The following is a 27,101-nucleotide window of genomic DNA, read 5'->3' on the forward strand; positions in this document are numbered from 1 at the left end:
TGGTATGATTGGCCCCAGAGGTGGGTGTGTGCGAGGTGTGATTGGCAGGATAATGTTAACCACGTCTTGGTAGTGATAGAGGGAATCAGCATTGAAATGCTTGTAGGCTGTTGTTGGTTCCGTAACTTAATGTAAAAAAAACACTGGCGCATATGTGGCTCGGCTGAATCAGAGACCAGGCGTGACCTTGATATGTCGTGGATCAGATGTGGCATTGATCAGCTGTCGCTATCCACACATGACGTTGAATTACCAGTAGCCTTACGTGACCTTGACCTTTCGCGGACCATGCACATTGCACATTGCACAACCTCCGATCCGTACAGGCGCAGGAAATACGCTCTTTATGGACCGCATTCATTATGATCACGTTTCCATCGGCAAGGTATTCGAATCGAGATCACCAGTACGGCATTGCAGGTGTTTCCATGAGCAGCCTAATCCGTTACGGGGCACTGATCCGGATCAGTGATGTCCATGGAAACGGGACTCACGTGTCGCTCTTTCTCTATAGAGAAACTCTTTCTCCATAGGAAAAGAGCGACACATGGACCTGGCACACTTAAGCGCCCAGAACACATTGGCGACCCGTATGACTACGTAGACAGCCAGTCCCAAATGTTTATTTTCATTTGCCGGCCGGCCTCTGTCTGTCGCCAACGAGTGTGGTGCGCGGTGTCAGAGGTTAGGTGTGCCCGCACGTGCTGCCGGCCGCGTGACGCAACCTTTGACCTCTGAGTGGCCTTCTGCGGTCTGACGGATGCGCGCGCGCGCCCGTAGTTCGAACCATGAGGCGCGAAAAACGTAGTCATTTTTAGGATGGCGACTTGGTCTTTTAAAAGAACCGCAAAATTAGTTTTAGGAGTTTTCGGTTATGACATATGAAAGGAATTTTATGGAACGTTATTCCTACAATCATGCGAATTATCGATTATCATTGATTATAAAAGATCGTAGGAACAATTAGACTTCAGATCAGCACACAGTAGATTTGTATGATAGATCACGATATAAAAAAATGTTAAGCCATCGTCGCATTATACTTCAAACGCAAAAGTCCTGTACCTAAAGGAAATGAGGGTTTTGCCATTTGCTACGCTTGGTTGACATATTGCTGTCGTGGTACTGGTACCTATACCTATATTACCTATTTATACCATAAAACCGTCGAGAGCCTGCTAGTGCTAAACCAAACCAAGAATTGGATGCCATGTTCTTTATTTCGAATAATGTGCTGCTCTCAATCCAGCAATAACTATAACAGCCTTGATATGGGCTGTTGCGTTCTCGCTCGTGATTGGTGATTCACTCTGACCTCCGACTGATTCACTTTGACCTTGACCGGGACGACGAGGTTGAGCACGAGCTTGATGAGCAACTGTCTCCCTTGCACTTCCTGCGTCTCCCCTTGCAGCGTCTCCTGGGTCGTCCTCTCTCCTCGACGATTTCCAGGCAGACTGGCCTGCCGTGGTCATCCAGCGAACACGACCTTCCAGGACAGACCTCGGCACAGGTGGGGGGTAGGACGATCGGTGCGGGACGCGGCTGGGGGTACACCTTGGGATTGTGTTGCTGAGGGGGCTCGTACACCACCGGGGGGTGCTGAGGCTCTGGGTACACCGGGGGGTGCTGAGGCTCCGGGTAGACAGGGCCCTGTGGTTCAGGGTAGGGACCGGTACCCACAGGCACCGGAACGGGAACGAAGACAGGACGCGCCGGCTGCTGGTCAACAATCCTCACACGGTCACACTCGCAGAAACACTTGGACCGCGACCTCGACCGCGACTTGGACCGTGATTTAGACCGCGATTTGGACCGCGATTTAGACCGCGACTTGGAGCGTGACCTGCGCCGGCGCTTGCAACGTTTCCCGCTCTTGGTCCGACAGCGGCAGTGTTGGTAAGGGTCGTCATTCAGGCGCGGAGGAGGTGGAACTGGACATCCGCCACCTCCTCCCGAGTGATCCGAGCATCGTTTGCGCGGACAACGGTCACCACCACAGCCGGGCGAGGCTGCCGGTCAGCGGGGGGGGGGGGGGGTCAGTGGGGTCAGACGGCGGGTCAGTGGGGTCAGCAGATGGGTCAGTTAGATCAAAGACACAGGCGAGTCAGAGACGACGGGTCATGACAAAGCCGGCGAGGGACATCACTGAGAGCTGTTTTGATTCCTTTTAAGCATATTAGGGGAATTGGTCTAAAACAACACCCTGATCATTTCTCCGAATATACCCCAAATACACTTTCTTTGAATATCACTCTGAAATTCTTCTAATATACCCTACACTGAGAACCTTTTTGATTCCTTATGAGCATATTAGGGGTTTTGGTCTAAAACAACACCCTGATCATTTCTTCGAATATACCCAAACTATACCCTTGTTCTTTAAATAGCTCCCTTGAATTCTTCTAATATACCCTAGTAAGTACCGAAGAGGAAAGGAATATGATTCCTGTTCTATTCCCTGCGATACCCACAGTACACTCCTTTTAACCTACCAAAATACCCTTACATCGAAACCTCTAGTATTCCTTCTAAGCGTATAAGGGGAATATTTTGCAAACTATACTCGCATTATACCACGTAACACTCCCGTATTATTCTGTGATTTCCATCACTGATCTCAATGTATTCTTGCATTAGACCCCACATAGACCCAGAAGGGAAAATAATAATGCCCTAGGTACATATACCTATTCGTCGTAGAACTTGCTCAGAAACTGTCTCATTACTCTCAGCTCCCTCGTCCGATTTCCCTTTATATATCGTAACACATCCAAAACGAGGGTTAAGGTTCTATCCCCAGCAGGGCGCGTATGGCTGAATAGCCCAGCGGGGCGCGGGTTAGTGGTCAGCAACACGTCCAGGGAGCGACTGCCCGTCCTCCTCGCCCGCCCGGCCGGCCAGTCCCGGCCCGCCGACCGGTCACCGCCGGAGGCGCCGAGCGGCACAGGTACAGTAGGTCTATTAAAAAAGTCCCCAGCACCAGTGGGCGCTGCATTCGCTGAGCCGAACCCCCGTCTGCCCGTCCCATATTGATATCGCGCCGGGCTCAGGTCAGGTAGGGTCAGCGGGACCGCTCGGTCCGGCCCGCGGGCGGTGGACGGGCGGCCGGTAACGCTTTCCGCCAGCCAGCCGTAGAATCCAACAAACTGAAACGGGACGGCCACCGCTCAGCGCAGCGAAACCGGTGTTAAAGAATGGCAGTGTTACCGGTGTTAAAGAATAATCATTCATGGCCACAATGATTATGGGATAGTCATTGTTAGCCCGTGCCCACAGGAATGCCTAGACTGTCACGCCCTGTTGGAGGGGAAATGGGGATTGAGCATCATTCTTATAACTCAGCTTTGGGCATTTAAGTGGTATTCGAAGTAGCGTCAAAAGTAGCAAAAAGCAGAAAAAAATACTTCAGCCAATTTTAGATCGGGTCAGAGCAAAAGATCATGTCACCAGAGGTCATCGATGGTAAAATTTTGCTTGGACAGGGTGCGTTGCGCGCACCGGTGCATTGGGTTTCCAATTTCCATGGAAACATCAACAGACTCGGAAGCTCGTAACGCTAGCGTGGAGCCGAATTCATATCAACCGCCGCAACAATGCATGGCAGCGCAGCGCAGCGTGCTGCAGAGCGGGGCCGTGAAACATCGCCCAGGGCTATCCATGTGTCAGGGCAATCCAACCCACGTGATGGGCTCGGCCCCAGCGGAGCATGAGGCCCAGAACTCCCGCCCAGGCCCCCTGTCTCCCCCTAATTCCTGTCATCCTTCCCACTCTGAAATCGACCGAAAAAGCCTAACCTAACACAACAAGCAGCTTGTTTACCGCTATGTCTGAATAATATTGTCAGATTTAATTAAGGTCAACGGCTTAGCACGTAAATAACAGCAACTGCCGTCTGCCACCATCGGTATTATGAGAAAACCAATTGCTTTTCCACAAACACTAAAAGTTTTAAGCTAAAATTGCATGAAATTAATTTTACCAGCCTCGTGTTCCTCTTATCAAAACTTGATCAAAACGCTTCGAATGAATCAAAAGTTGATCTTTAAAGGTCATTTGAATAATTTGGCCTATGTTCAAAGACATGACCTGACTAGAAATGGTCATGATGCATAGCAGGATATTAGATCCGTATCGTGGAACTTTACAAACACTTTAGATGATTTCATAACTTAAGCATGTCTATCAAAATATTTATTACATGGCTCATGTGTAAGCTGGGTGTGTGATCATGCTTACGAGTATGTTGAACGCAACTGATAATGTTCTGTTGGCCACAATTTCTATATTTAATTTATCCTCCCGGATTTCATATTTTTATTAATGACACCCTGACGATGTCGAGAAAAAAAAAACGCTTAGGAGATTTAACAGCCTGAGATACATTCAGTATAAGGAAGGGTCAAGTCTAGGGTTACTTTTACAGGAGAACTCGAGAGGGGGATTTAAGTTCGGGGCCAGGGCGGATCCAGGGGCATCTGAAAGGGGGGCCCAATGCCATTAGGTTTTTGTTAGGATGGCACCTGCAGAACCTTACCTACCCCCAAATCCTACTCTCTCCCCGGATTCTGGCCACTTTATATTGTAAGGTTGCCAAAAAAAAAATAGCTAAAAAATATACGTAGGTAACCTTGGCGGTAAGGGGCGGGGGAGGTCCCAACTTGACTGCGCCCTTGCAAATGTCAATCAGTAGTATCAACCTATTACCCTGGCCAAACATCAATTAGCGCCTTTCTAAATAGAGAGAGGTTAACACGTGACTATTTTTGCTAGGCCAAGACCGATTGAAGGACCCTGGTTCGAAGGAAGACCCCTGGTTCGCAGCGTGTTATGCGTGTTAATGTAAGAGGTCATGACCCCCGTCCCTCGCCAGTTTCTACGCCGACGCCTGTAGCGATATGTCAGTGATTGCGAAGAGACGGAAGAGACAAGACAAGAGACGGTCCCACCGACCATCCGATCGGTATCGGGTCAAATCTGTAGTTCCCGCTGCGCTGCACTGAACGTAAAATGGTTGGATGGAACCTCAAATTGAAAATTATCTAAGCGCCAGCAACGTTGATTGATGACTAGAGTCTAATCAACGATGATTATAGAATCTGAGTAGCGAATTGATTGAAAATGGGCTCAAAAATAAATTTGAAAGGGGGAAATTCCCCCTTCCCTCCCTAGCCGTTCACGCACAATTTGAAAGGGGAGCGGAATTTTCGAAGGGGGGAAATTCCGCTTTTCCCCCCTTTAAAAGTTACCCGGGGTCAAGGGTGCTAGATTCCTTCCGTCCTCGCTATCCTCAGGAAAAACCAATCCGCATCGCCCCTAGTCTTCATGCTTCCCTCTCTGGACTGGAGGTCACCCCACCAGCCAACCTGTAGTTGATGTCGGTTCCATTCCAGGACACATAATCCTCTTCGGGTGACCGTTGGGGAGACGGCTGGACCGCCCCGACAGGGCAATCGTCCCACGGGAACAGTCACGCTTCCGCAGATCACTGTCGCTGGCTCGCACAACCAAATTACTACACCAGAGCATAGTTATGTCATAGAGCTCTGCAAGGGCCTTCTCAGACCAAAAAAGATGGCTCCCAAGTCCCAACAAAACAAACAATTTTAGCATTCAGTTTTGCATCTCATCAGGCACCACATGTTTTCAGAGTGTTTATTATGCGTTCCGTCCAAAAAAGCGCAGTTCAACTTTCTCCCATTGACTTCAGCGATCTCAAAATTGACCCGACCTTTCTGTCAGCAATGTCAAACTTGCAAAAAAAAAAACGTTTCAAATACATATACTGTTGCCCATTGAAATCGCTGAAGGTTCTAAAGCGATCGGTTAGTCGATGTATTTAGATATGATGAGCACAAGAACTTTCCTTGAGGTAAGGTCACTTAACGTGACCTGGTGCTATGACCTTGAATGACTTGACTTAGGCGAAAAAAATGGGTCATTTGAAATCTTAAAATGTTAAATTTTAACAATAATTGCAAGCACTATCCCGGCCAAATAGTGAGTGAGAAGGGAGCGATTCCCCAACCCCATGTTTAGCTCCTATAATTGAGCTAACTGCTAGAGCCTCGCGGAAAAAAACGAGCGCTTGCGTCGTTACGTGACGCAGCGACTGTTACCCCATTTTAAAATAGCAGTGACCTCTTAGGGCAGGTCAAGGGCCCCAAGGCATTGGATCGGTTTTTGGTGAATAACTTCGCCAAAAAATGGTCGTATTATCGTCATTTCGATACAATCGTGTTTTCTGTTCTCAGACGCGTCGATTTATATGCTTTTTTGCTTAGGTGAAGCAATTTAGGATGCTTAGGTCAATGTCATGTTAGGGCAACACAGGTCACGAAGCTGTTGAAAGGAGGACATGTTGCATAACATTTGATTCGGCAAGTCTTGCAGAGTCCATTGATGGCTGTCCCGACTGGCTAGCTCATTTTGATCGGGAGTTATTGACGAAGCACTCCTATTGACGAGCACTCCGTCACGCAAGGTGAACAATGCAAAAGTGAAGCATTAAACCTTGCCAAGAATGTATGAAGTCACGATTTCTTGTGCTTGAGGTATAGTTTTTAGGTCATTTCCGACGCCAAATTAACAGTTTCCATATTTTCCCATTATGCTTATATGACACTAAGTGCGTTACGGATTTGCATCATTTTATAACCGACAACCGTGCAGTCTGCAGAGGTTTACTTAAGACGTCATAGTTAAGTGACCTGACATGGAAACGTGGTTGATTTCAAATGATCCGGCTTGAATCAAATATAAGGCATATGAAATGTCAGCCTTCTATCATCAGTGTGCTTTGAGCTACCGCAAAAAATACATGGTGGCGGCATCCATCCCCTCTTCTCGGCCGGCGAGGGTTAAACCTCGCTTCGAATTATTGCAGATAATGATGCGACCGAAAACAAAGCATTTATCTGTGTCTAGAACGGCCGCTGACTTGTTGGACAAGATCCCCAATCTTAATTTGCTAGATGGGAATAAAATACTCGGCATATGATACATATTACATATATAGGGTAACTGTGGGGAAAACGCACCCCTGGGTTAAACGCCTCCCCTAAAAAAATCGTAGATCTTATCGGCGGATAGGTGTTTTATCCTGTCTTTCAGAACAGTCAGTTGCTTGTTTACGTAGTTCTCTATTTCCGGTTCTGCGTCTTGAGGAGCAGCGTGGGTAGGTGCTGATGTTGGTTTTGGGTGTTGTTTTTGTTGTTTTTACAGAAGATTCCTAAGCTTTTGATGCCCTCTTTATATCACAAAACTTGCTATTGTGCACATCACTCAAAACTGCGTTTTATTGTCATTCTGTTGAATTTATTATGCTGCGGCGTTAGTGGCGCGTTTTTTGTCAATATTTTGTTGACCGGAAATGGAGTGGATGGGGAAAGACGCCTACTCGATGCATGGGGCAAGACGCCCCCAGTTTTCTGAAAGGGGGGCGTTTTGCACGGTGGTGAGAGTGCAGGGTAGCGCCCTGTAGGTCGGGGCCGAAAAGGCCTCTCCCTGTCCTTTTTTGCTGATATATCCTAAACGACTGCAGATATCGTTACCAAACTTTCAGGACTCCTCCGGGCATCCATTTTACACATTGCAACAACATTTTATTCCAAAGGCTATGATATGTTGACCACAAATGACGTCATAATGACGTCAAGTTCTGCCATGTTCATCATTTTCTGTTGATGGATGGGGTGGGGGCGCTTTGCACATGGGTGTGGGCGTATTACCCAGGGTGTGGGGCAAAACGCCCTTTTGTAAGGGTATGCGGAAACCTTTTTGGGGGGTTAAATACCACACGCAAGTGTCTTTTCTTGGTCTCAAAGCGTAGTAAAAAGAATGAGCTACATGATGGTGCCCAAAGGTTTGAGTAATCTGGGTTGGGTTGAGTGTCCGAAGGTTTCGCGCTTAATGGGGGCGTTTTTGACCTATTCACCCTACCCCACGATTTGCCCTCGCGCTAAGTCAATTCTAATCATCACTGTCGCTTTTTTATCCAAGATGATGTCGCCGCTAAACGGGTTGTTTTGTTTGCTTGCTTGCGTTGAATGGTCATTACGGATTATTGAAGTATTATGATATAATAGGAATGGGGCAAGGGAGGATTTGCACTGCAGTGCAGGTGTTTAATTTAGATCACAAAGGCATCATTTCCGGCATCGTGCAGAGTCATTATCTTCCCCTCCTCTGCACTGCGGCATCTCTGCGCCCCACACACGGCGTCCTCACTCCACGGCCGGCCGCCGCCAACTGACCCACTCGCCGGGCGCCGCGACCTGACCCGTGTCACTGCCGCGGCCTGCGCAATAGAGTCGGGGCTGGAATCCGGGGGTTCGGCCGGCCGGCCGCCTCTGGAGCGGGGGACTTTTTTAGTAGACCTACTGTACAGTATATCTAAAAAGTACGTCCCCTGGTTTGGCTCTCCCACAGGAGGCGAATCGGTAACTTGGCTGAATCCCAGTTGCGGCACCCGGCCGCCAGGGTCGCTGCTGCGCGAGCGGCCTTGACCGCTCGCATGTCATTGGCAGTTCGGTCCCTCCCCATCTATACCGAGGTGGGGAGGGGAGAAGAGGGGAAGAGAGGGGAGGGAGCGGCATCCGCTCGGCACTGGGCGATACCTGGCTGACCCCGCGCTCCCTCGCTGACCTCCGTCCTGCCCTCAGGCGAAGATCGACTTCCTCGGCCCGTAGCGGCCGAGCGGAAAACCGAGCTCGCGGGGCGCGACTCCATTGCCCCAATCTTATAAATGAAATGCTGTCGTATTCACGGCATTAGATAATGTCGTATTCACTGCATTTTACCACAGCAGTGGATGTGGTAAAATGCAGTCCAAAACAAACGGGAGCACACGATTGGTGCATAATGCGCCCTCCCATTCAAATAAGGCCGCCCACTTCAACAGATGGTGTAGTTTCTTAGGTAACAGATGCAAAACACTACCGAACTTTTTTAGTTCGGCCACTGGGACCGTTAATATACAATTGACTGAAATGCGTGAAAACCATTTTGCATTTAATAGCCGTTTTCTGCACCCAAACTTTAGCCAGTGACGCCCTGTCCATTCTAAAGCGTTCATGAGATTGGTCCCAGCACCCGATTTTAATATGAGGAAGTCGTTAAAAAAAAAACATCTTATCTCTTACTAATTTATTAATTATGGCCATTTTTACAGGACGTCTATAGAGCTTTGACTTTTACATTTCTTCGTCGTTCAGGAGCAACGTTTTAACCCTCACCAGGTTTCAGGTTTTCTGAATACCGAGGGGGCGTTGGGGGGGGTTGGAAGTGAGGGAACTTCCCTTCGCCGATTCGCCCCTAATTGAGCTAGAGCCTCACGAAAGAAACGATCGTGTCCGTCGACCGTCGTTACGAAATGCAGCGATTGGTCTCCGATTTCAAGGACTAGGGTCAGCCGATGACTTCTGAGGTCAGGTCAAGTGGTCCAAGGCACAGGTTCGGTTTTTGGTAAATAACTTCGCTAAAAATGATCGCAGATCCGCGATTTTAGCAGCATCGTGTTTGTTTAGCTCAGGCGTGTCGAATGGTATACTTTTTCTTCGGGTGAGATCAACTTAAGGTGTTAACTTTGGGTCAAGGTCAGGTCACAGCCCGTCAGGTCACGAAGCTGGTCAAATGAGGTCATATTGCATATCAATTGATTCGGCAGGTCTTTCCATGTCCATTAGTGGCTTTATCGACTCGGTAGCTTTAGTTGATCGGGAGTTATTGATAAAAAACAGATGAGCCAAAAGGGTTTTGTCTTATAAGTTGACCCTAGGGCCTCACAATGGTCTTGCCCGGAAAAATGTATATATTTTTTGTATACACTGTGCATATTTCTACTATTTGGCGCGGCTGAGCATGACAAACGTAATACCACCGAGCGGCCTTCCCCTGTGACCTTTTTGCGAGGTTAATCAAATCCCGACTTTGTTTTTCCCTGGCCATTAATGTTCTAACCTTACGGGTGATTGTTTGAGCGCGGAAGATGCTGAATCTTGGTTAACCCCATACTCACAGTGTATATAAATACAGTGGCGGCAAATGCGCTTGGTCACGTGACCAAATCTGCACGTGCGGTTGTGGCGAGGGCACTTCCCGAAACTCTGGTGCCAACGGCCTCGCGGCGCCCATAGAGAATACATGGGACCTTTTCTTTTCAGACCTATCGTGTCTAAACCAGGCAATTTAGTGCAAGGATACGACTGGTTTGAGATTCAGTCGTCTTTTGGCTATAAGTCGGCATAAGAAACGTATTTTTATCGGAAAAATTCGCAAAGTACCAGGTGGTTTTCCGATACCCTGCACGCCTCCTAACCCCCGGCGGCCGACCGGAGGAGTCAGTAGCGCTCCACTTACGACTTTTGGCGGTAGCTCAAAACACCTTACAGCTAGAGGGCTGCTATTTGGCACACCTTATCTTTGCTTCCATACGCATCTTTGGAAACCAATTGCATTTCCGTCTCAGGTCAGATCACTGACTTATGACGTCACACGTGAACCTCTGCAATAGTCCCAAAATACCGAAACTTCGCAATCCCCTCGGTGCCAGAGGAGCTGTCACAGCGAGATGATACAGGACCTAGTATCCTCTAGGAGTCTCAAAACTTGCATATCTTGGATTTCTCCTGGAGGTCACATGAGGTCAGGCCGATCGCGTGACGTCACCATTACAAGTCAATGGGTAAAATATGGAAACTGTGATTTTGACGCCGAGAATGATCCAAACCTAGCTCAAGCACATGGAATCGCAATTTCATGCACTTCTTGCAATGACCAATGCTTCACTTTTGCATCTTTAACTTAGCGGGACGTCATAGGTCGCAAGTTTTTCCGTCAATAACTCCTGATAAAATTGAACTGGCAAGTCGGAAAAGTCGCCAATGGACTCGGGAAGACCTATCGAATCGAATGATATGCGATATATTATAACCTCCTGCGACCAACTTCGTGACCTGAGTGCCTCTAACCTGACTGACCCGATGTGAACACCTTATGTTGACTCCACCTAGATAAAAGTGTACCATTTGACGCACCGGAGCATGACAAACATGATGGTACTAAAATCGCGACTCTGCGCCGTTTTTTGGCAAAGTTATTTATCAAAACCCGAAATCGTATTTTGGCCCTCGGGGCACTTGACCTGACCCTCAGAGGCCACCAGTTGACCTGAGACTTTTAAACCGTGCATCAATCGCTGCGTCCCCGGTCCCGTAACGGCACACATGCTTGTTTTTCCCGCGAGGCTAGCTCAATTAGGGCAAGGGAGTCGTACCCGCCCACTCTCGCGGTAGGTATGTAAAAAACTAATATGTCTGGTGATGATTGATGCAAGATTCTTACAGATAATGGTTGATGAAGGTAGGGTATAAGATATTAAAGATAAGTGAAACAAATTTGCGGCCCTCAGTTAGCCTTGATTTATGCATCAAGAGTTATAGAAGTTAAAACAACTGTAAGCTGTAGGCTCAGCTCTTCAGTTTCTACCTATGCCTGCAAACACAATAAACTCAATGGAAGAGTAATAATAGTTTAATTGTATTTAATTGATGCTATTCGAGTTTCAATGGTAACTATGTCACCGATAATTCAATATTATTTGTAGGGTATCATTTACTACCACACGTCTAAATATTTAGTATCTAAAATATTGCAGTAAAATAAGCTGCGCCACATCTGTCGACAAAATCTGGTGCCAACTCAAGGTCAAACGGAAAATGTGGTCACGTGACCAATGTCCGGCAGCTGCCCATACTTATCATATGATTAAGAACGTCAGTGTTAGAAAGTTAATTTGCAATTTAATTTAGGATAGTTTAATTCAACTCGGTATGAATCCGACTTGACAATTTACTAGGTGGGTTTTGCAATTCAAGTCGGTATGAATCCGACTTGACAATTTAGTAGGTGGGCTTTGCAGCGCTATTAGTTTGGCATGTAATTATAAATCATTGCTAATTTCGATCCGGATATAGTTATTCAATGCTGGCCTTTGCGTCCTCAGAAAAGTTGTTTATAATCATGAAGGCTTGCATTGACCCATACTTTCCATTTTTCAGCACCATTATTCGCCATAGTTGACCAGGTCTTTTTCTTCAGCTCTCCCCTGAATCATTTGGCTTAGACCCATGGCGTATCACCCGTGCATCACAAGACGCACCTACCACACACAAGTTCACGATCCCCACGAACCCACATCAGCGTCCGTTCGCTTGGTGTGTGACCCCTTGACCTTTGGCCGCGACAACTGCCAGCTTGCCGGAGCACCCCTCCCCACACGCGCTGTCCCGCCCGATCCCCTCCCTCTCCCCCCCCCCCCCCCCGGGGTCGTGTCACGAAGGTTCGGGCTTATCGCTACTACCGGCCGCTGCGCAGCCGTCACCTAGCGCTTGGGAATGTGTGGTCTGGTGCGGATTCAGCCAACTACCGGCTCGCGACACCAGCGCCACGTAGTGGCGACGGTACATTCTTTTTAGACATACTGTACGGTATCTGACAGTAGCGGCAGAGACTGTACACTAGGGTATATTAGAAGAATTCAAGGGAGGTATTTAAAGAATGAGGGTATAGTTTGGGTATGTTCGAAGAAAATGATCAGGGTGTTGTTTTAGACCAAAACCCCTGATATGCTTAAAAGGAATCATTTGAGGAATCATTTGAGTATCTTAAGGGCATTCCGCCAGGAAAACGGCAGAGTTATAGGAGCATGACACACCATGATCAAAGGGAATAGAGAATCGTTTTGGTTGTCAGTGATAATAACCGACAGGAAAAGAGCTTTCGTCTGTTTCAAAAGATTATGTTGCAGAGACGAGAGCTAAGAAATGCTTTCTTCGACAAGAAGCGATAGGTACTAGGCCGCTACAGATGACACATGAAAACTTGTATTTAAAGTCATATGCAGGCAAGAGCCAATTATTATTTACTCGTCCAGTTTACGGAAAACCAAGTTTTTTTTGCTAGGATGTATGTGCACCTAACACCTTCTATATTCAAAGCTGCAAGCATTGTTGTTTTCAGTCAGTTTCTAGGTTTACTTTATCATGCATTTGCACAGCAATTGCGGAATTTAATTATTCAAGCGCATCACTCCAGTACTGCTTGACAAAGACAGAGCTGATGTTTCTCACCGGCTGGAGCGGCGTCAGAGATTGCCACCCACACCGCCAGCAGCAGCAGCGGCTGCAACCAGCGCAGACGTGCCATGGTGTCTCCGGCTCACGGCAGTGGCTGTGGCTGTCCAACCGTCGACCCCGACTTTATACCGGCTCAGCCCCAGCTGTCAGCGACCCCTCGTGACCCCACCGGCGACCGGTTCCGGGTGGCACTGTCATGGCCGACAAACTGTCACGGCCGGCGGGCTGTCATCAGATGCCACCGAGACGTGACATCACGCGCTGGCAGAGAGGGCGACGGCGGAGTGATTTGATTTGTGGTGGATTGTGATCAGTATGTCATGTAGTCTGTTACAGCCGCGTCTAAGGACGTGATTTTTCCCCGCGCTTTCTGTTGCTAGGCTTTACAATAGTTCTTGAATAATGGGGCAATTTATCCAAAAAGGTTAAAACACTACGCTGCAAATTTTGTTGCTGCCCTAGCTTCAACTTTGCCCTTATCTAAAGAATGACTGCATCTATCTAGAATTCGAGCATCTTTCAAATGTAGCTGCCCGCTTGTCGCTACGTGGCCCTGGGCTCAATTTTATCAAATGCTGTGCTTCTAGTCTTCTATAAGACGTATAATATTTAAGAATTCCAGTGTTAGCAAATGCTTGCAGCTTATCTGAGTCAATGAAACAACGCCTGGGAGCGTTTGAAAAAAGATAGACTGGAAAGTGAAATGTGTGAAGGTTTTTAATTTAACAACCGATTAACCTTCCAGGCGGTGGGGGGCATTTTTTTGCCCCCCTTTAGTTTTTTCGATATATCTCGAGAACCGCCGCGCCGATCGTCACCAAACTTTCAGTACCCTCCCGGGAGTAGCTATTGCACATTGTGACACAAAATTTTCCAAAGGCTATGATAGGTTGGCTGCAAATGACGTCACAGTGACGTCATTTCTGCCATTTTCGACCAAAAAAAAAGGCTTCGCGAGAAGAGCTGTCAGGCATACAGCTTTAGAGATACAGAAAAGTGTTTCAGACATAAAAGGTGTAGTATCAAGAGGGCTACAAAACCGCCATCACGGATTTTTGATTTTTTTTTTGGATTTTGACCCCCAAAATCAAAAAATATATTTTTTGAATGTAATAGCCGAGAAATCCAAAAACTTTTTTGAATTTAAAAAAAAAACGGAATATATGTGATAGTCCCTACCGCCTTCTATCTACATACCAAATTTGAGATCGATACCTCTTTTTTGGCCAAGTTATAGCGAAAAAAATGGTTCAAAATTGATGAGGTCAAATTTTCAAACTCAATATTTAGCAATTCTAGACCTCGTAGCGCAAACGAAGACCACCATTAGACTCCCCGTGACGAGCTGCATCGAGCTGCATCGAATCAATACCCATTTTATGCAAAAATATCCACTTTGAAATTTGACCTTTTTTGACCTGACCTTGACCTGACCTCCACCAGAAAGCAGACATGGGCACGGATCCCAGACAACCAATCACGGAAATCGAGATGGCCAATAGATTGACGGTCTTCAAGCATGAAATTATGGTGGCAAACATAGCTAATAGAAGCCTCTCAATAAACCAACTATTTTGCATTCCTTCAGAGTTCACAGTTTTATGTAAATCCCTCAAGATCCATCTCGGATCCATGATTCCTGATCATGGATCCGAGATGGATCTTGAGGGATTTTCTGAAAACTGTAATCTCTGAGGGAATGCAAAATAGTTGGTTCGTTGAGAGGCATCTATTAGCCATGTTTTCCACAATAATTCCATGCTTAAAGATCACTTATCTAGTGGTCATCTTTATTTTCGTGTTTGGTCGTCTGGGATCCGCGCCCATGTCTGCCAGAAAGTGACCTAAACCGTACCTAATGGTCTTATAACCAACACCATTGAGTTGGAAATGAAAAACTGGCCATAAAACATGCATCGCACAACCTTAGTAAAGTTGGGCTCATGTGGTGACCCTTGGTGACCTTTGGTGACCTGATCTGTGACCTGACCTGGTATGACCAGTGACCTCTAATAGCAACATATGTACTAGACAACTGACGCCTTATCGCTGATTTTCGACAAAATGCGTTTTACTCGGTGATGAGTCGGTGTTATAGCGCTTTCCCTAGAAGCCCCGTGAACGGTGAAACATTTTATCTTTGACCTGACCTGTGACGTCATCGGTGACCCCGAGGTCAATGAAGTTTGGTTTCCTTCGACAAATTTGACAGGGCTATCGAACGCCGTTTGAATTTTCCGGATCCGTCCAGTAGTTTCGGAGATACGGGGGGGTGGCAAAAATGCCCCCCCCCCACCGCGCGTAAGGTGGCCGGGAGGCCCACCGCCTGCCGGGTCATTACTTTTGGGATCTCCGGAGTCTCATTATTGGTAAGACTGCAAAATGTATCTCGGGTTTGTGATCAACCCCTATGTACTACATTCATAAATCGTTCATTCATAAATCGTCATGCGTTTACGTCATGAAAGGTCATCTGAGGTCACCTGGGGTCACCCTTGACATGGACCTTTTCCAAAAAATGTTTCAACGCTATAGACGAGACATTCCTGTTGGCATCCTGATTTTTCATTCAAGCCGCTTTTTCAGAAGTAATTTACAAAAAAACTCGAGTTTTGGTTCGTTGCGCTGACCTATGAGGTCAATGGTTGGCATGATCAGTGATCACTAAAATCCACATTGCATTTCATCCTGCCCTCTGCATGTATTCGGTTTTAAGCAGTTTTAATATGTCTCAAATGAATTTCATTTATGTCACTCATAAGGCTGACTAAGGAGGTGACATTTACCTAACAAAGGGCTCGACATTGATTCAACGCTATGCACAAGAACTATCAAAATTGACGCCACCGTTTGGGTCGCAGTCGGGGGGAGAGGACAGAAACACGAGGTCACCCCACTAAGGTGGCTCGGTGCGCAGTATCCATGACCTTTTGCCCCGCGCTTTGTCAGTCTCGGGTCGGTCAGTGACGCTAGTCCGGTCTCGTCTAAAGTCATGACGTCATTACACCAAGTCTCGCTGATTTTTACGTCGTTACCGCGCCAGAGGCAGATGGAAAAAAACAATTGAGAGTGGTGTATATTTTCAGGAGGTTTGGTGAGCGTTGACATTTCAACTGACAAGGTGACAATTGACGGCGGTGCTGTAAAGGAATTGATCAATAATAGTTTGTAGCCCACGAACTAGTAAAATGCTACATAGGTACGTACGGGAGGGAGGAAGCGATTTACGATTATAGGAATCGGCGGTGTTTGATTAGATCAAATATGATATATAGATAGAAAATACAACATGTTAAAAACATTATTTCGAGTTGACCTGAGGCGTGTGAAGAAAGCGATTGGTCCGACGAGGACTGAGTTGAGTCTTTGGCAAGTTTCAGTAGCTGTTTGCTTGAACACCAGTAGGTAGTCTATCACAAAATGTCAATTAAGCAATAGGCATGACGCAGCTATATTTCTCAAATAAGCCTTTTGTTTTACTTTTCATCCACAGATCCATGGAGAAGTAAGTAGTGATATTGAATGGCCCTTATCTTACATGAGATTAAATATGATCATATATCCGACTTGCAATTTTGTCTTGAGATCCATAATAATGGATCGAACTCTCGGCTCTACGCAGATCTCTGCAGTGTCTGTATTGCCTCGTTTTTATTTAATACTTTCGACATGTCAACTGTGCGTTCTCGGAAGGAGACCGATAGGTAGGTACCCCGCTGTTCGCACCTGTTGGTAATTAGACCGGTAATGAGGATATGGCATCTGTTGTCACCAAGTGGCAGTCCGGTCTGTTCACTCAGGGGCCATTCACTGACACACGATCAAAAACGACAGAGGTCGATTAACTTCACAGACTGCTATTTCTATGAGACACTCAGTGGTGTCACTATATGAGTTCCTGTCACTCATCATAATAGAAACATGGGGTTCAATCACCATTCCTGAGGAAACAAGCCTCATTTCTTGACCTCTTTCGACTGTCGCACACGCAGTTATGCTCCCGTTCCGCACATTCAGCATTAATTAATAATTATGCAGTCTCCGAGCAGTCAACCAACCAGCACTGTGCAGTGATGTGCACTGTCAAGGAATGCTGAATAGTCATGCTGAATGCAGTCACCTAGCATCAACGGTGGTCTCGACACACTTTCCAGCTTCTTATTGGACCGTCTTATCTCCAGAAGATAGAGGTCCTATGGCTGCCTCTTCCGTTCTGTTCCACCAAGAACATCCAGCCCAGCCTGCTGCTTGACTCATTCTCGAGATAGTCGATCGCAGTCCCGGTATTACGGCATCTATGCACATCTATCGCCGTTATTCCGCCTTGTTCCTCCTCTATCCAATCTACGTTATTCCAGCACCGACGCCGACATCAGCTTCCACCATCACCTACCACTTGCCGTCGACCAGCATTCTCATCAGCTCCAAGTGCGGCATCTCGAACAGCAGCGACCAGAGGAAGGCGGCGCCGAAGCTGACCACGCTGGCCGCGATCACCACCGCCACCATCAGACTGGCGCTCGGGTAGCTCTGCGTCTCCAGGTTCGACCAAAACATGGCCAGTAGTAGCGGGTGTAGTAGATACATGCAGTACGTGAGCCGACCCAGCGGCTTGAAGAACCCCCAGCTGAGGAAGCGGTCCACGACGCCGCCGAAGCCTCGCGCACCCGAGAGGATGATCCACGCCACGCCGAGGCACCACAGAGAGCGCGCCACGCCGATGTGGACAAACACGAGCGCCCGTGGCACGAGGCCGGTGGTTGGCAGGAGACCCATCCCCAGTGCCATCAGCAGCAGCGCGATGGCTGTGGATGCGGCGGCGAGACCGCGACGTGCAGACAGTGCGTCCGAGACCCGGCGGAGGCGGGAGTCGGGCGCCGCCTCGTGCTGTAGGTGACAGAGGAGCCTCCCGAGCAGGAGGCCCAGCAGGTAGCCCACCGAACGGATGTACGGCTTGTCGTAGGTGACGTCGCGGAAGGCCTGGTTGTTGGCCGGGATCCCGGACTGCAGCACTGCCAGCATCTCGCCGACGAAGTCGTACCAGATGGCAAGCGCCAGGTTCAGTCCGGCTGCCGAGGCCATCAGGGCGGTCAGCAGGAGCGTGCCGGCGGTCACCGAGCGCTCCAGCAGCACGAGCAGCGGCGGCGTCACCAGGAACAGCTGCCACTCGACGGCCAGGTACCAGGTCTGGTCAATGCACATCTCGGCGTGCGGGAACAGGTTGTGGACGAGGAGGAGATTGCGCCACCAGAACGGATCACAGCCGGGCTCGAGGCCTGCGCGGCGGTCCGTCGGCCAGAACGGAGAGCTGCCGTAGTGCCAGCTGAGGCCGACGGCCAGCACCCAGACCACGGCCATGTGTGGGGGAGTCAGCCGCCAGTACCGCTTCACCAGCCGCTTCACCCAGAAGCCGGCGCCGCGCGGAGCGCCCGCGCCCGCCCGCGCCACGCCGCGGAAGTGATTGTAGGAGACGAGGGTGGCGCTGAGCAGGAGGAAGGTGTCCGGCACCAGCGTCGGCCCCAGGATCGTCAGTGGCCACCAGCGCAGCTCGGACAGCGTCATCATGAAGGGATGCTCCACGCTGGCCATGTTGTCACTATGCAGCAGGGTGATCCACATCACACTGAGCGCGCGGATGCCGTACATACAGCCGATGTCTCCGGGCACGGTCCGCGTGTCCAGGATTTTCGCAGCGTTGCGCCGCAGGCTGAAGGCGGTCAGAAGTCGCCTCAGGCGTCCAGACAGAGGCGGCGACCCGTCAGCGGGCGGAGCCTCCATGGCGGGCGGCTCGTCCCGCGAGGTCAGCTCGTAGTAGCGCACCATCGGGGCGCGACTGAAGGCGGGAGGCCGGCGGAGGTCCCCCCTCCCCTCCCCGGCAGGTGGACAGCCACAGGTCAGGTGGGGGTGAACACGTGAGAGTAATTACGGCAGGAACGGACAGACGGTCTGACGAGAGAGGTGGGAGGGGCGGTCCGCCCGCTGCCCAGGGGAGATAAAGGACATAGGTGCTCACTTATTTGATGGATAGGTTCATTATCCGTGATGAGCTGCTCGGTGAAGGAAAAGAGATAAAAAGCGTCGTACTTTCAACAGTGACAAGTTCAAAACTTGCACATAGGCACTAGGCTATTGCGTATTTATTTGTGTTTAACTAATTAAGTCACAAAATAAGCTATAGGTAGGTACTTACCTTATTGTCCCTGTTTCTATATAGGTATAGAAACATCTGCACCTATAGGTGCAGATTGGATGATGGCTAGAGTAAAACCATACAAGGGCGGCGCCAGCGTGGGGGCAGTGGGGGCAGACTGCCCCCACTGGCAGGAGGCCGTGGGGGCAAGACTATGTTTTTGCCCCCACAAAATTTGGCTGATGTTGAAAAGGGAACAGAAGACCGGTGCAACATTCATGATAGGCGGTTAATAACATCCCAGCCAGCCTTCCCAAGTGGGGCCCTTTATTGTTTTTACTTGCCCGTTTACTTGCTGTAAGTAAAACATGGTTTCGTTAGTAAATTTTCCTAGGGCCAGGTGGTTTGCTTCACTAACGCGGTAGATAAAACAAACAATTGATGGATATATATTAATTTTCCGGTCAAATAAATTATTATGAGTTGTGTAAAGCATGGCTATGGGAATATCACCACGATCTGATAAATGGTTGGGGTAATTGCATCCATCGTAAAATACCAACACAGCCACAGGCATATATTTATTATTACAGAAATGGGCTGCTGTGCTTATGTATTAACCCGCGCCCTGCTGGAGGGTGTTTAAACACCCTCTTGCGGTTTTCCGTGAATATCTAAAAACGGCGGCGCGGCACACTTTATCCTACATCATTTCTACATATGTTGTGAAAATTTCAGACCCAGGTCGCTCAAGGTCAGGTCACTAGGTCAGATCAAATGAACTCACTACATAAAAGGTTTCAATGTCTGCCAGAGCTATACACCGAGTGACCAAACGCTTTGAAACTTTCAGAGATTGATAAGAGCGACAAAATGTACAAAATGCATGTCTTGGAATTTTGATAGGTATCGATGACATAAGGTCAGGTCAATTTTGCGACCTCCCCATTGTAAGTCAATGGGAGAAAATTGAAAGTCGCCTTTTTAGACGGAAGTAATTATAAACACTCTAAAACACTGAATTACTAGTATATTTGAGCTTTGACACACTGAACATGAAAATGGCACCCGTGACCCCTTTTTATAACCCTGAGGTCATCTCAGGTCACCAATGGTATCTGACTGTTTTTTTGCGAATAACTTTTGATAGATGCATGCTAGAGCGATGAAAACAAGTTAGTTGTGTTTGGCTCGACGATACGGATCGACTGATATGAAGCTTAGCCCTTATCTTAGCCCTTATCAGGTCAAGGTCATGACCTTGACCTGACGCCAAATTTTCACGTTGACGTTTCAAGGTCAAGTGATAGTTCATTCGACGCGTCTTTACGAGAGGAACACAATACTGGTAAATGAAAGTTCGTGCAAATTTTGAGACAAAAGTTATTGCCGAAAACTGGTTTCCGGAAAATATCTTTATTTTGGCAGTTTTTGCCCACTGCAGGTAAAACCGTTGACGGCAGAACCGTTGACGGCATCCGGCATGATTTGTCTGAGGGCGTTTATACAACTAATTTGTCTACATAGGGCCTTCTGTTTACAGAGGACCTCCTCCTTACAGAGCCCCTGTCCCTTCCTACAGTGGGCGGTGACGCGGTTGGGAGTCTATTCTGTACAGTTTCCTGAGTTCTCAGTTCTCGCTAGAGAGTAGCAGGGACCAGAAGCCAGAAGGTAATTTGCTTACAGTGGGCCTCCACTCTATATACTTAACCCGCGCGGGGCTGGGGGGGTAAATTTTATCCCCCCCCCCCCTCGCGAATTTTTGCGATATCTCAAAAACGGCGGCGCGCAGCGCCGCCAAACTTTCAGTACCTTTTCTTACATCAATTTGACACGTTCCCTGAAAATTTGAGCGAAATCTGTCGGAAAATTTTTGAGAAATTGACGTTTTAGTGACGTCATGTTCGCCATTTTCGCCTCAAAAACGGCAAAAGTTCAAACGCCGCTAACATCTTCATTTTTAAAGGAATCAAGACGTAACAAAAAAGGTTATACGTAATTTTACTTTGTCTATCAAATGGCCATCTCGGTTTTTTGAAAATTTTGGATTTTGGCCTAAATTTTTTTTTTCAAAAAACTGACTTTTTTGGGAAAATCATTATAAAATCCAGAATTTTGAGTCTATCGAAAAAACCGGAATATATGTCAGAGAAGTGGTCTATGTGCACCTACATACCAAATTTTAGAAGAATCGGTTCAACAATGTGGGAGTTATTCAAAATTTTATGACGTCACGACACACAAATTTTTTGAAAAATGACTTTTTTGGAAGTTCTAGACCTCGTACGGAAACCAAAATAGCACCATTCGATTCGCCGTGAAAAACTGCATCAGATAGACACCTTTTTAGGCCTTAAGAACAAACTTCAAAATTTGACCTCACTTGACCTGACCTTGACCTGACCTCGACCTGAAATTCATCCAGAGGTGGTCCATATCACTTATTGAGTGTGCCTATTGAATTCTATGAATAAAATGACCCATAAAACATGTGTCGCACATGCCCTTTTCTATATTTTGTTTTTTGGTGACCTGACCTGACCTGACCTGACCTGACCTTGACCTTGACCTCTCAATGATATTGTATGCAACGAATATTGTCTTGGTAGCCTAAGAACACGTTTTGGGCGATTAGTCTCAGTCCATGACTCCATTCTTCGGCAACTACGGTGCAAGGCCGATACTGTAGAAACTTGCAATTTGTACCCTTGACCTGACCTTGACCTTGACCTCAAACTTTAAATAAAGTACATGTTTTTAGTAGTTCGTGATGAGAGCTTTCGATTGGCGTTTGAATTTTCCAAATCGGACCATTAGTTCGGGAGATAACAGGGGGGGGGGGTAAAATTTACCCCCCCCCAGCCCCGCGCGTTCGGCTGGAGACCCCAGCCCCGCGCGGGTTAATATACGACGCTGTTTTTGACTACCGGGGGCCTCCTGACCACAGAGGGCCTCTCGCCTCTTATCTACAGAGGTCCTCCTCTCTGCTGAGGGTGTCTTTCTCTTCAGAGGGCCTCCTTTGCAGAGGGCATCCTCTCTACAGAGGGCCTCCTCTCTAGTCTCTAAGTCTACAGGGACCTCCTCTCTACAGAGGGCTTCCTATCTATAAAGGGCCTCCTCTCTTCAAAGAGTCTCGTCTCTACACAGGACCTCCTCTATACAGAGGACCTCATCTCTGCAAAGGGCCTCCTCTCTTCAGAGGGCCTACATTATACAGAGGGCCTCCTACCTACAGAGGATCTACTTGCTACTGAGGAGTCTAAGGTCTTCCTCAACAGAGAGCCTCCTCTCTTCAGAGGATCTCCTCTCTACAGACTAGAGGGCCTCCTCTCTTCAAAGTGTCTTCTGGTTTCAGACGGTTTCCTCTTTACAGAAGGCCTGCTCTCTACAAAGGGCCTCCTTTTTGCAGAGGGCCTCCTCTCCACAGGGTTTCTCCTCTAAGGGCGGGCCTCCTCTCTACAGAGGGCCTCCTACCCACAGAGGGCCTCCTCTCTACTGAGGAGTCAGAGGGGCCCTAGCGGTCAGACACAGACACTAGTGGTTATTCACAGGATATGAGAAGGACCCTAGCTCATAGCTGTCAGGCTGGTGACCTGGTCAGAGGGCCCAGATTGTTCTGACGTAATTTTTTAGATTCCCGCGTGAATTTCGCTCGCCTCCGACGTGATTTTGGCCAACGTGGGCCGAAGTTGACCAGATTCCATCCGGGGGCCTCCTAAAGCCCCAAGGGAGGGGCGGGCGCCCCTTCCGCCCCCCCCCCCCTGGCTACGTCCCTGTTGGACACAACCTCGGCTAGGAGTAGGTATTCAGGAAGATGTGTGCAAAGTTTCCCTTCTCTATCTCTTCTGGTTGCGACGATATCGTCGCAGTAAAGGGGGGCAGCTGAATATGTCCCTCCCCCCCCCCACACACACACACAGCGGCCGGCGCGGCGGCTGGCGCGGAGGCCCAGCGGCCGCCGGGCCCGGGATAAGAGATAAGTGGCTGTTATGCTGCCTTGATGAACATCCGCGACTGCCGCGACATCTACTCACACGTATACCTACATGTTTGCTGCGCCCTCTAGAAAAAGTGATGTTACAAGACTAGCAGATGATTGGTGTGTTTAATTAGAGCTTACTGTACATTTAAATCTTTAAAAATATTATTTGTTCTTATATTGATTTAACTTCAATAAATATTACCTTTTAATTACAGAAATTGTTAAGATATAAGAGTACCATGATCTTTATTTCTAAAATCATCAAGATATTCACCTCTAGCTCGTCAACTTCCCTTTTTGCCCTGACGGTGGTGAGTGTCGTGCAATATTTCTGTCTTTCCGTTTTGTTTTCATTGTCATTGTCTTGAAATGTCGGTCATTGGCTTTCTTTTCAGTGGGGTTTTCACTAAGCTCTTTTTTGGACCGTTACTTAAAACATTCGGTCATTAAACGCAGTAAGAGATTAATGAAATGTTGAGGCAGGCTCATTGCTTCCCAGATCGCCGGTTCCAGCCTCGGATAACGTACGTTTGGGTCCTTTCAATGGTTATGCGAGTCACCATGCTAATCTATTATTTGTTGTGTCAGACAAATCAATCTCAACTTGACAAATCTTGTGTTGGGATAATCACAATGCCGAGGTTACGTTACGCCATGACCATGCATGACAAATCATGGAAGAGTTGGCACGTGTCCTGCGTTTGATTGTGTGTTGCGTGAGAAGTGGGTATTCATATATTTTGAGCTGAAAGGAAGTATAATGGGTCATTAACCCTATGGGACATTTATATTTAGTTGGAAAATCACTGGATGTATGGATGTTCAGTCCCTGAAAAGTTAAAATAGCCAGAATTCTCAGTACAGACAGAAGTGGCTGAACACCTTCAATTAAGAGGCACTGCCAACTTGTGGTCCCATTCTTTCCATGCAATGCCCGTAGGGCTAATGTAGAAATGCAAAAATGAAAGGGGGGCACGGTGCCCACCCCGTTCCGCCATCTATGAGTACAGATCAAAGTTCAGAGCTGTTAACTATTTTTTCAAAATCTGCAGACTGCATGCTTGCGCGATATGATAGTTGTGGCAGTTTTTGGTGCATGATGTAAATCTAAGTAATCTTAATTCTAATATGAAATATTATTTTTGCATGTTTTTCCATTAAATTATCAAAAAGTATGTACCTGTATTTCAAAGAAAAAACAGCTGCCATTTGCCAGCATATGCTTGCTAGTTTTCATGGATAGGTGAGCAAATGGGTATTAGTAAGCCTGGCTTCCCAGGAAGATGCCAGATTGGGATGACCCAGATGTATAGACCAAAACAGACCTAACCTGTTCTGACCTTACCTTACTTACAACCTACAAATCTACAAACTTACAACTCACCCTAGAAACCTGAGTAGTAGGTACTACAACCTACAAGTTACAACGGTATCTGGCATCTTCCTGGGATGCCAGGCCTAGTTATACCAGCAAATGACAGTTAACAGAAAATAGGGAGACCTTTGAAACCAATATTAAGGAAGTCCTGTGAGCTGAGAAACTGGGACAAAACACAGCTTTACAACCTGGTGAAGGTTGGTCTATAAGATAATCTTTGCCAGTTTTTCTATCAGCTTGAATTTGTCATTAGCACATTATGTATTGGTCATACATCTTGATACAGTGGAAAAATTGCTCCCCAGAGAACACTATCCAGTAGGTATCAGGCTTCGGTCTGAAGCCGATACACAACCACATAACCAAAAAATATTTGACTTACCATTGCCTGTAAGCTCTCCTAAAGCATTGCCTTTGGCACACTTCTTTGCCCCGAGTATTACTATGTAACTTGCCTCAGTTTCATAGCATCGTAGTATGTTTTCACTCAACTTTGGAGTGGAGTTGTGACATTGGGTGCATAAACGTGAAATGTATTGGATGAAAAAAATGTCCGGACAAAAATATTTTGACGGGAAAATGTCCGGACAAAAAAATGTACAGACGAAGAAATGTACCGACAAAAAAAGTCCGAGGAAAAACAGTCCGACGACAAAAATGGTGGAACGAAAAAATTTATGGAATTTTGTCCAGACACGTCTAACAGGCGTTACACTAGTGTAAATAGCTGAGCGCACGGTGATTGGTGCGAGTGATTTCACAAGTTCCTTAAATTGTCTGACTAACTCCAACCCGGAATATTATGTCCATCTTAGCGTTATTCAAATTGAGATGCAGTATTGACTGAATGCATGCCTCAAAATTGCAGCAAGCTTTGTCAAATGTCAAGGTCATTGCATTTGTCTGAACCTATAAAGACCTAGGTATGTACCTATCATACGTGCACCCTCCCTGACACATTCTCTCCCTCTTTTTCAGATAACCTCCTGCCGCCATCATGGTGCGCATGAACGCCCTCGCAGACGCGCTGAACGCCATCAACAATGCCGAGCGCCGCGGCAAGCGCCAGGTGCTGCTGCGGCCCTGCTCCAAGGTGGTGGTCCGCTTCCTCACCGTGATGATGAAGCACGGTAAGTGGCGGCGGGCAGGGTACTGGGTTGGTAGTTAGCTGGCCACTGGCTGAGGTTATTTGTTTGCTCCCGTTCATTGTTAAGTTGTTTTTACTGTTGTGTACCTTGTTTCACAGGATTTCTGACGTGTTCTGTACAAGCTTTGATCTGATCAAGTAGCCATCACTGAGTCATTGTTTTAGTTGCCCTCCCAGTGATTTGTGGATGACGGAAGTTCCGTGCCCGTCGGCATTGTGCACTTGAAAATTGCTAATTTGCTTGTAGTCTGTTAGCGTTTGAGATCTGCGTCTGCCGTCTGTTAGCGTCAGGGAAACCTGTCTTGAATAGACAATTGTGGACTTTTGGAGCTCAGATGTTACTGTTGTGTTAGATCAGCCTCCTTTCGGCCGAATATCAACCTTTCCCTGTTCGCCCTCAGGCTACATCGGTGAGTTCGAGATCATTGACGACCACCGCGCCGGCAAGATCGTAGTGAACCTGACGGGTCGGCTCAACAAGTGCGGAGTCATCTCTCCCCGCTTCGACATCAAGCTGACCGACATGGAGAAGTGGTGCAACAACCTGCTGCCCTCCAGACAGTTTGGGTGAGCGCACTGGGACGGCGGCAGGGGAGCGGCGGGCTGCGTACGGATTATGTGACAGTCTCGTCACTCGTGTCAATTAGAAAGATTCAACCAGATGCAGTGGCTAAATTCCTGGCAATTGCATTTCAAGTGTCAAGTGAAGCTCACAGTTTTGAATATTGAATGATGTCTTCAACTTTGAGCATTCAACATTGAAATATTAACTTCGAAATATTGAAGTCCAGTGAATGGCTAACGCAGTCATGCCGTAGCATGTTCCTGCACAGTCATCTATGTGTGCTGTTGTAATAACTGCATTTGCCGGAAGCAGACCGCTATTCTAGCTAGACCGACCTTCCCATTCGTGTGTGGTGTGACTGGCTGCCCTGTAGGCTGACCCGTGTCTGCGTCTCCCTTCACAGTTACATCGTGATGACCACATCGGGCGGTATCATGGACCACGACGAGGCCCGGCGGAAACATCTCGGCGGCAAGATCCTCGGCTTCTTCTTCTAAAACCGTGCCCCGCGCCATTGTGCCCTGCCTGACGTACAAATACACACAGACTGGGCGCAGTGATACGCGGCGCCGCGCCCGCGCGCGTCCCGATGGGCACACCTTACCACCAGGGGCCCTGCGCGCCGCACCGACACGAGAAGGACACAGCCGCTTACCTCCGCTGCCGTGCTGAGTCGAGCGCCAGACTGGTCTGAGTGGGACTGGTCTGGAGGGTGGCTCAGCACGGCAGATGGTACTAAATTTATACTCGGTTAAGGACAGCT

At 47.8% G+C, this 27,101-nt stretch overlaps 3 protein-coding genes across 7 annotated transcripts; 1 reads left to right on the forward strand and 2 right to left on the reverse strand.

Annotated features, from left to right (window-relative positions):
- Nucleotides 1-1,201: 1,201 nt before the first annotated feature.
- On the reverse strand, nucleotides 1,202-13,384 carry LOC122372439 (E3 ubiquitin-protein ligase RBBP6-like). Its single transcript, XM_043349602.1, has 2 exons — nucleotides 13,131-13,384; nucleotides 1,202-2,012 (listed from the first exon to the last, which is right to left on the reverse strand). Exons 1-2 carry the CDS (start codon nucleotides 13,204-13,206, stop codon nucleotides 1,327-1,329), a joined length of 762 nt encoding a protein of 253 aa, XP_043205537.1. The 5' UTR covers nucleotides 13,207-13,384; the 3' UTR covers nucleotides 1,202-1,326.
- A 3,949-nt stretch (nucleotides 13,385-17,333) lies between these two features.
- On the reverse strand, nucleotides 17,334-18,959 carry LOC122372434 (nose resistant to fluoxetine protein 6-like). The gene has a single exon (XM_043349589.1). It carries the CDS (start codon nucleotides 18,957-18,959, stop codon nucleotides 17,526-17,528), a length of 1,434 nt encoding a protein of 477 aa, XP_043205524.1. The 3' UTR covers nucleotides 17,334-17,525.
- On the forward strand, nucleotides 17,340-26,894 carry LOC122372440 (40S ribosomal protein S15a). 5 transcript variants are annotated; one of them, XM_043349605.1, is made up of 5 exons: nucleotides 17,340-17,351; nucleotides 21,421-21,422; nucleotides 25,605-25,756; nucleotides 26,175-26,340; nucleotides 26,742-26,894. In XM_043349605.1, exons 3-5 carry the CDS (start codon nucleotides 25,624-25,626, stop codon nucleotides 26,833-26,835), a joined length of 393 nt encoding a protein of 130 aa, XP_043205540.1. In that variant the 5' UTR covers nucleotides 17,340-17,351; nucleotides 21,421-21,422; nucleotides 25,605-25,623; the 3' UTR covers nucleotides 26,836-26,894. The 5 variants fall into 5 exon arrangements, with proteins under 5 accessions (XP_043205540.1, XP_043205541.1, XP_043205538.1 ...); XM_043349606.1 differs by lacking the exon at nucleotides 21,421-21,422; XM_043349603.1 differs by lacking the exons at nucleotides 17,340-17,351; nucleotides 21,421-21,422 and adding an exon at nucleotides 23,526-23,559.
- Nucleotides 26,895-27,101: the final 207 nt, after the last annotated feature.

This window comes from Amphibalanus amphitrite, unplaced genomic scaffold, assembly GCF_019059575.1.
Source record: "Amphibalanus amphitrite isolate SeventyFive unplaced genomic scaffold, NRLGWU_Aamphi_draft 001360F_arrow, whole genome shotgun sequence".
NCBI classification, from domain to species: Eukaryota; Metazoa; Arthropoda; class Thecostraca; order Balanomorpha; family Balanidae; genus Amphibalanus; species Amphibalanus amphitrite.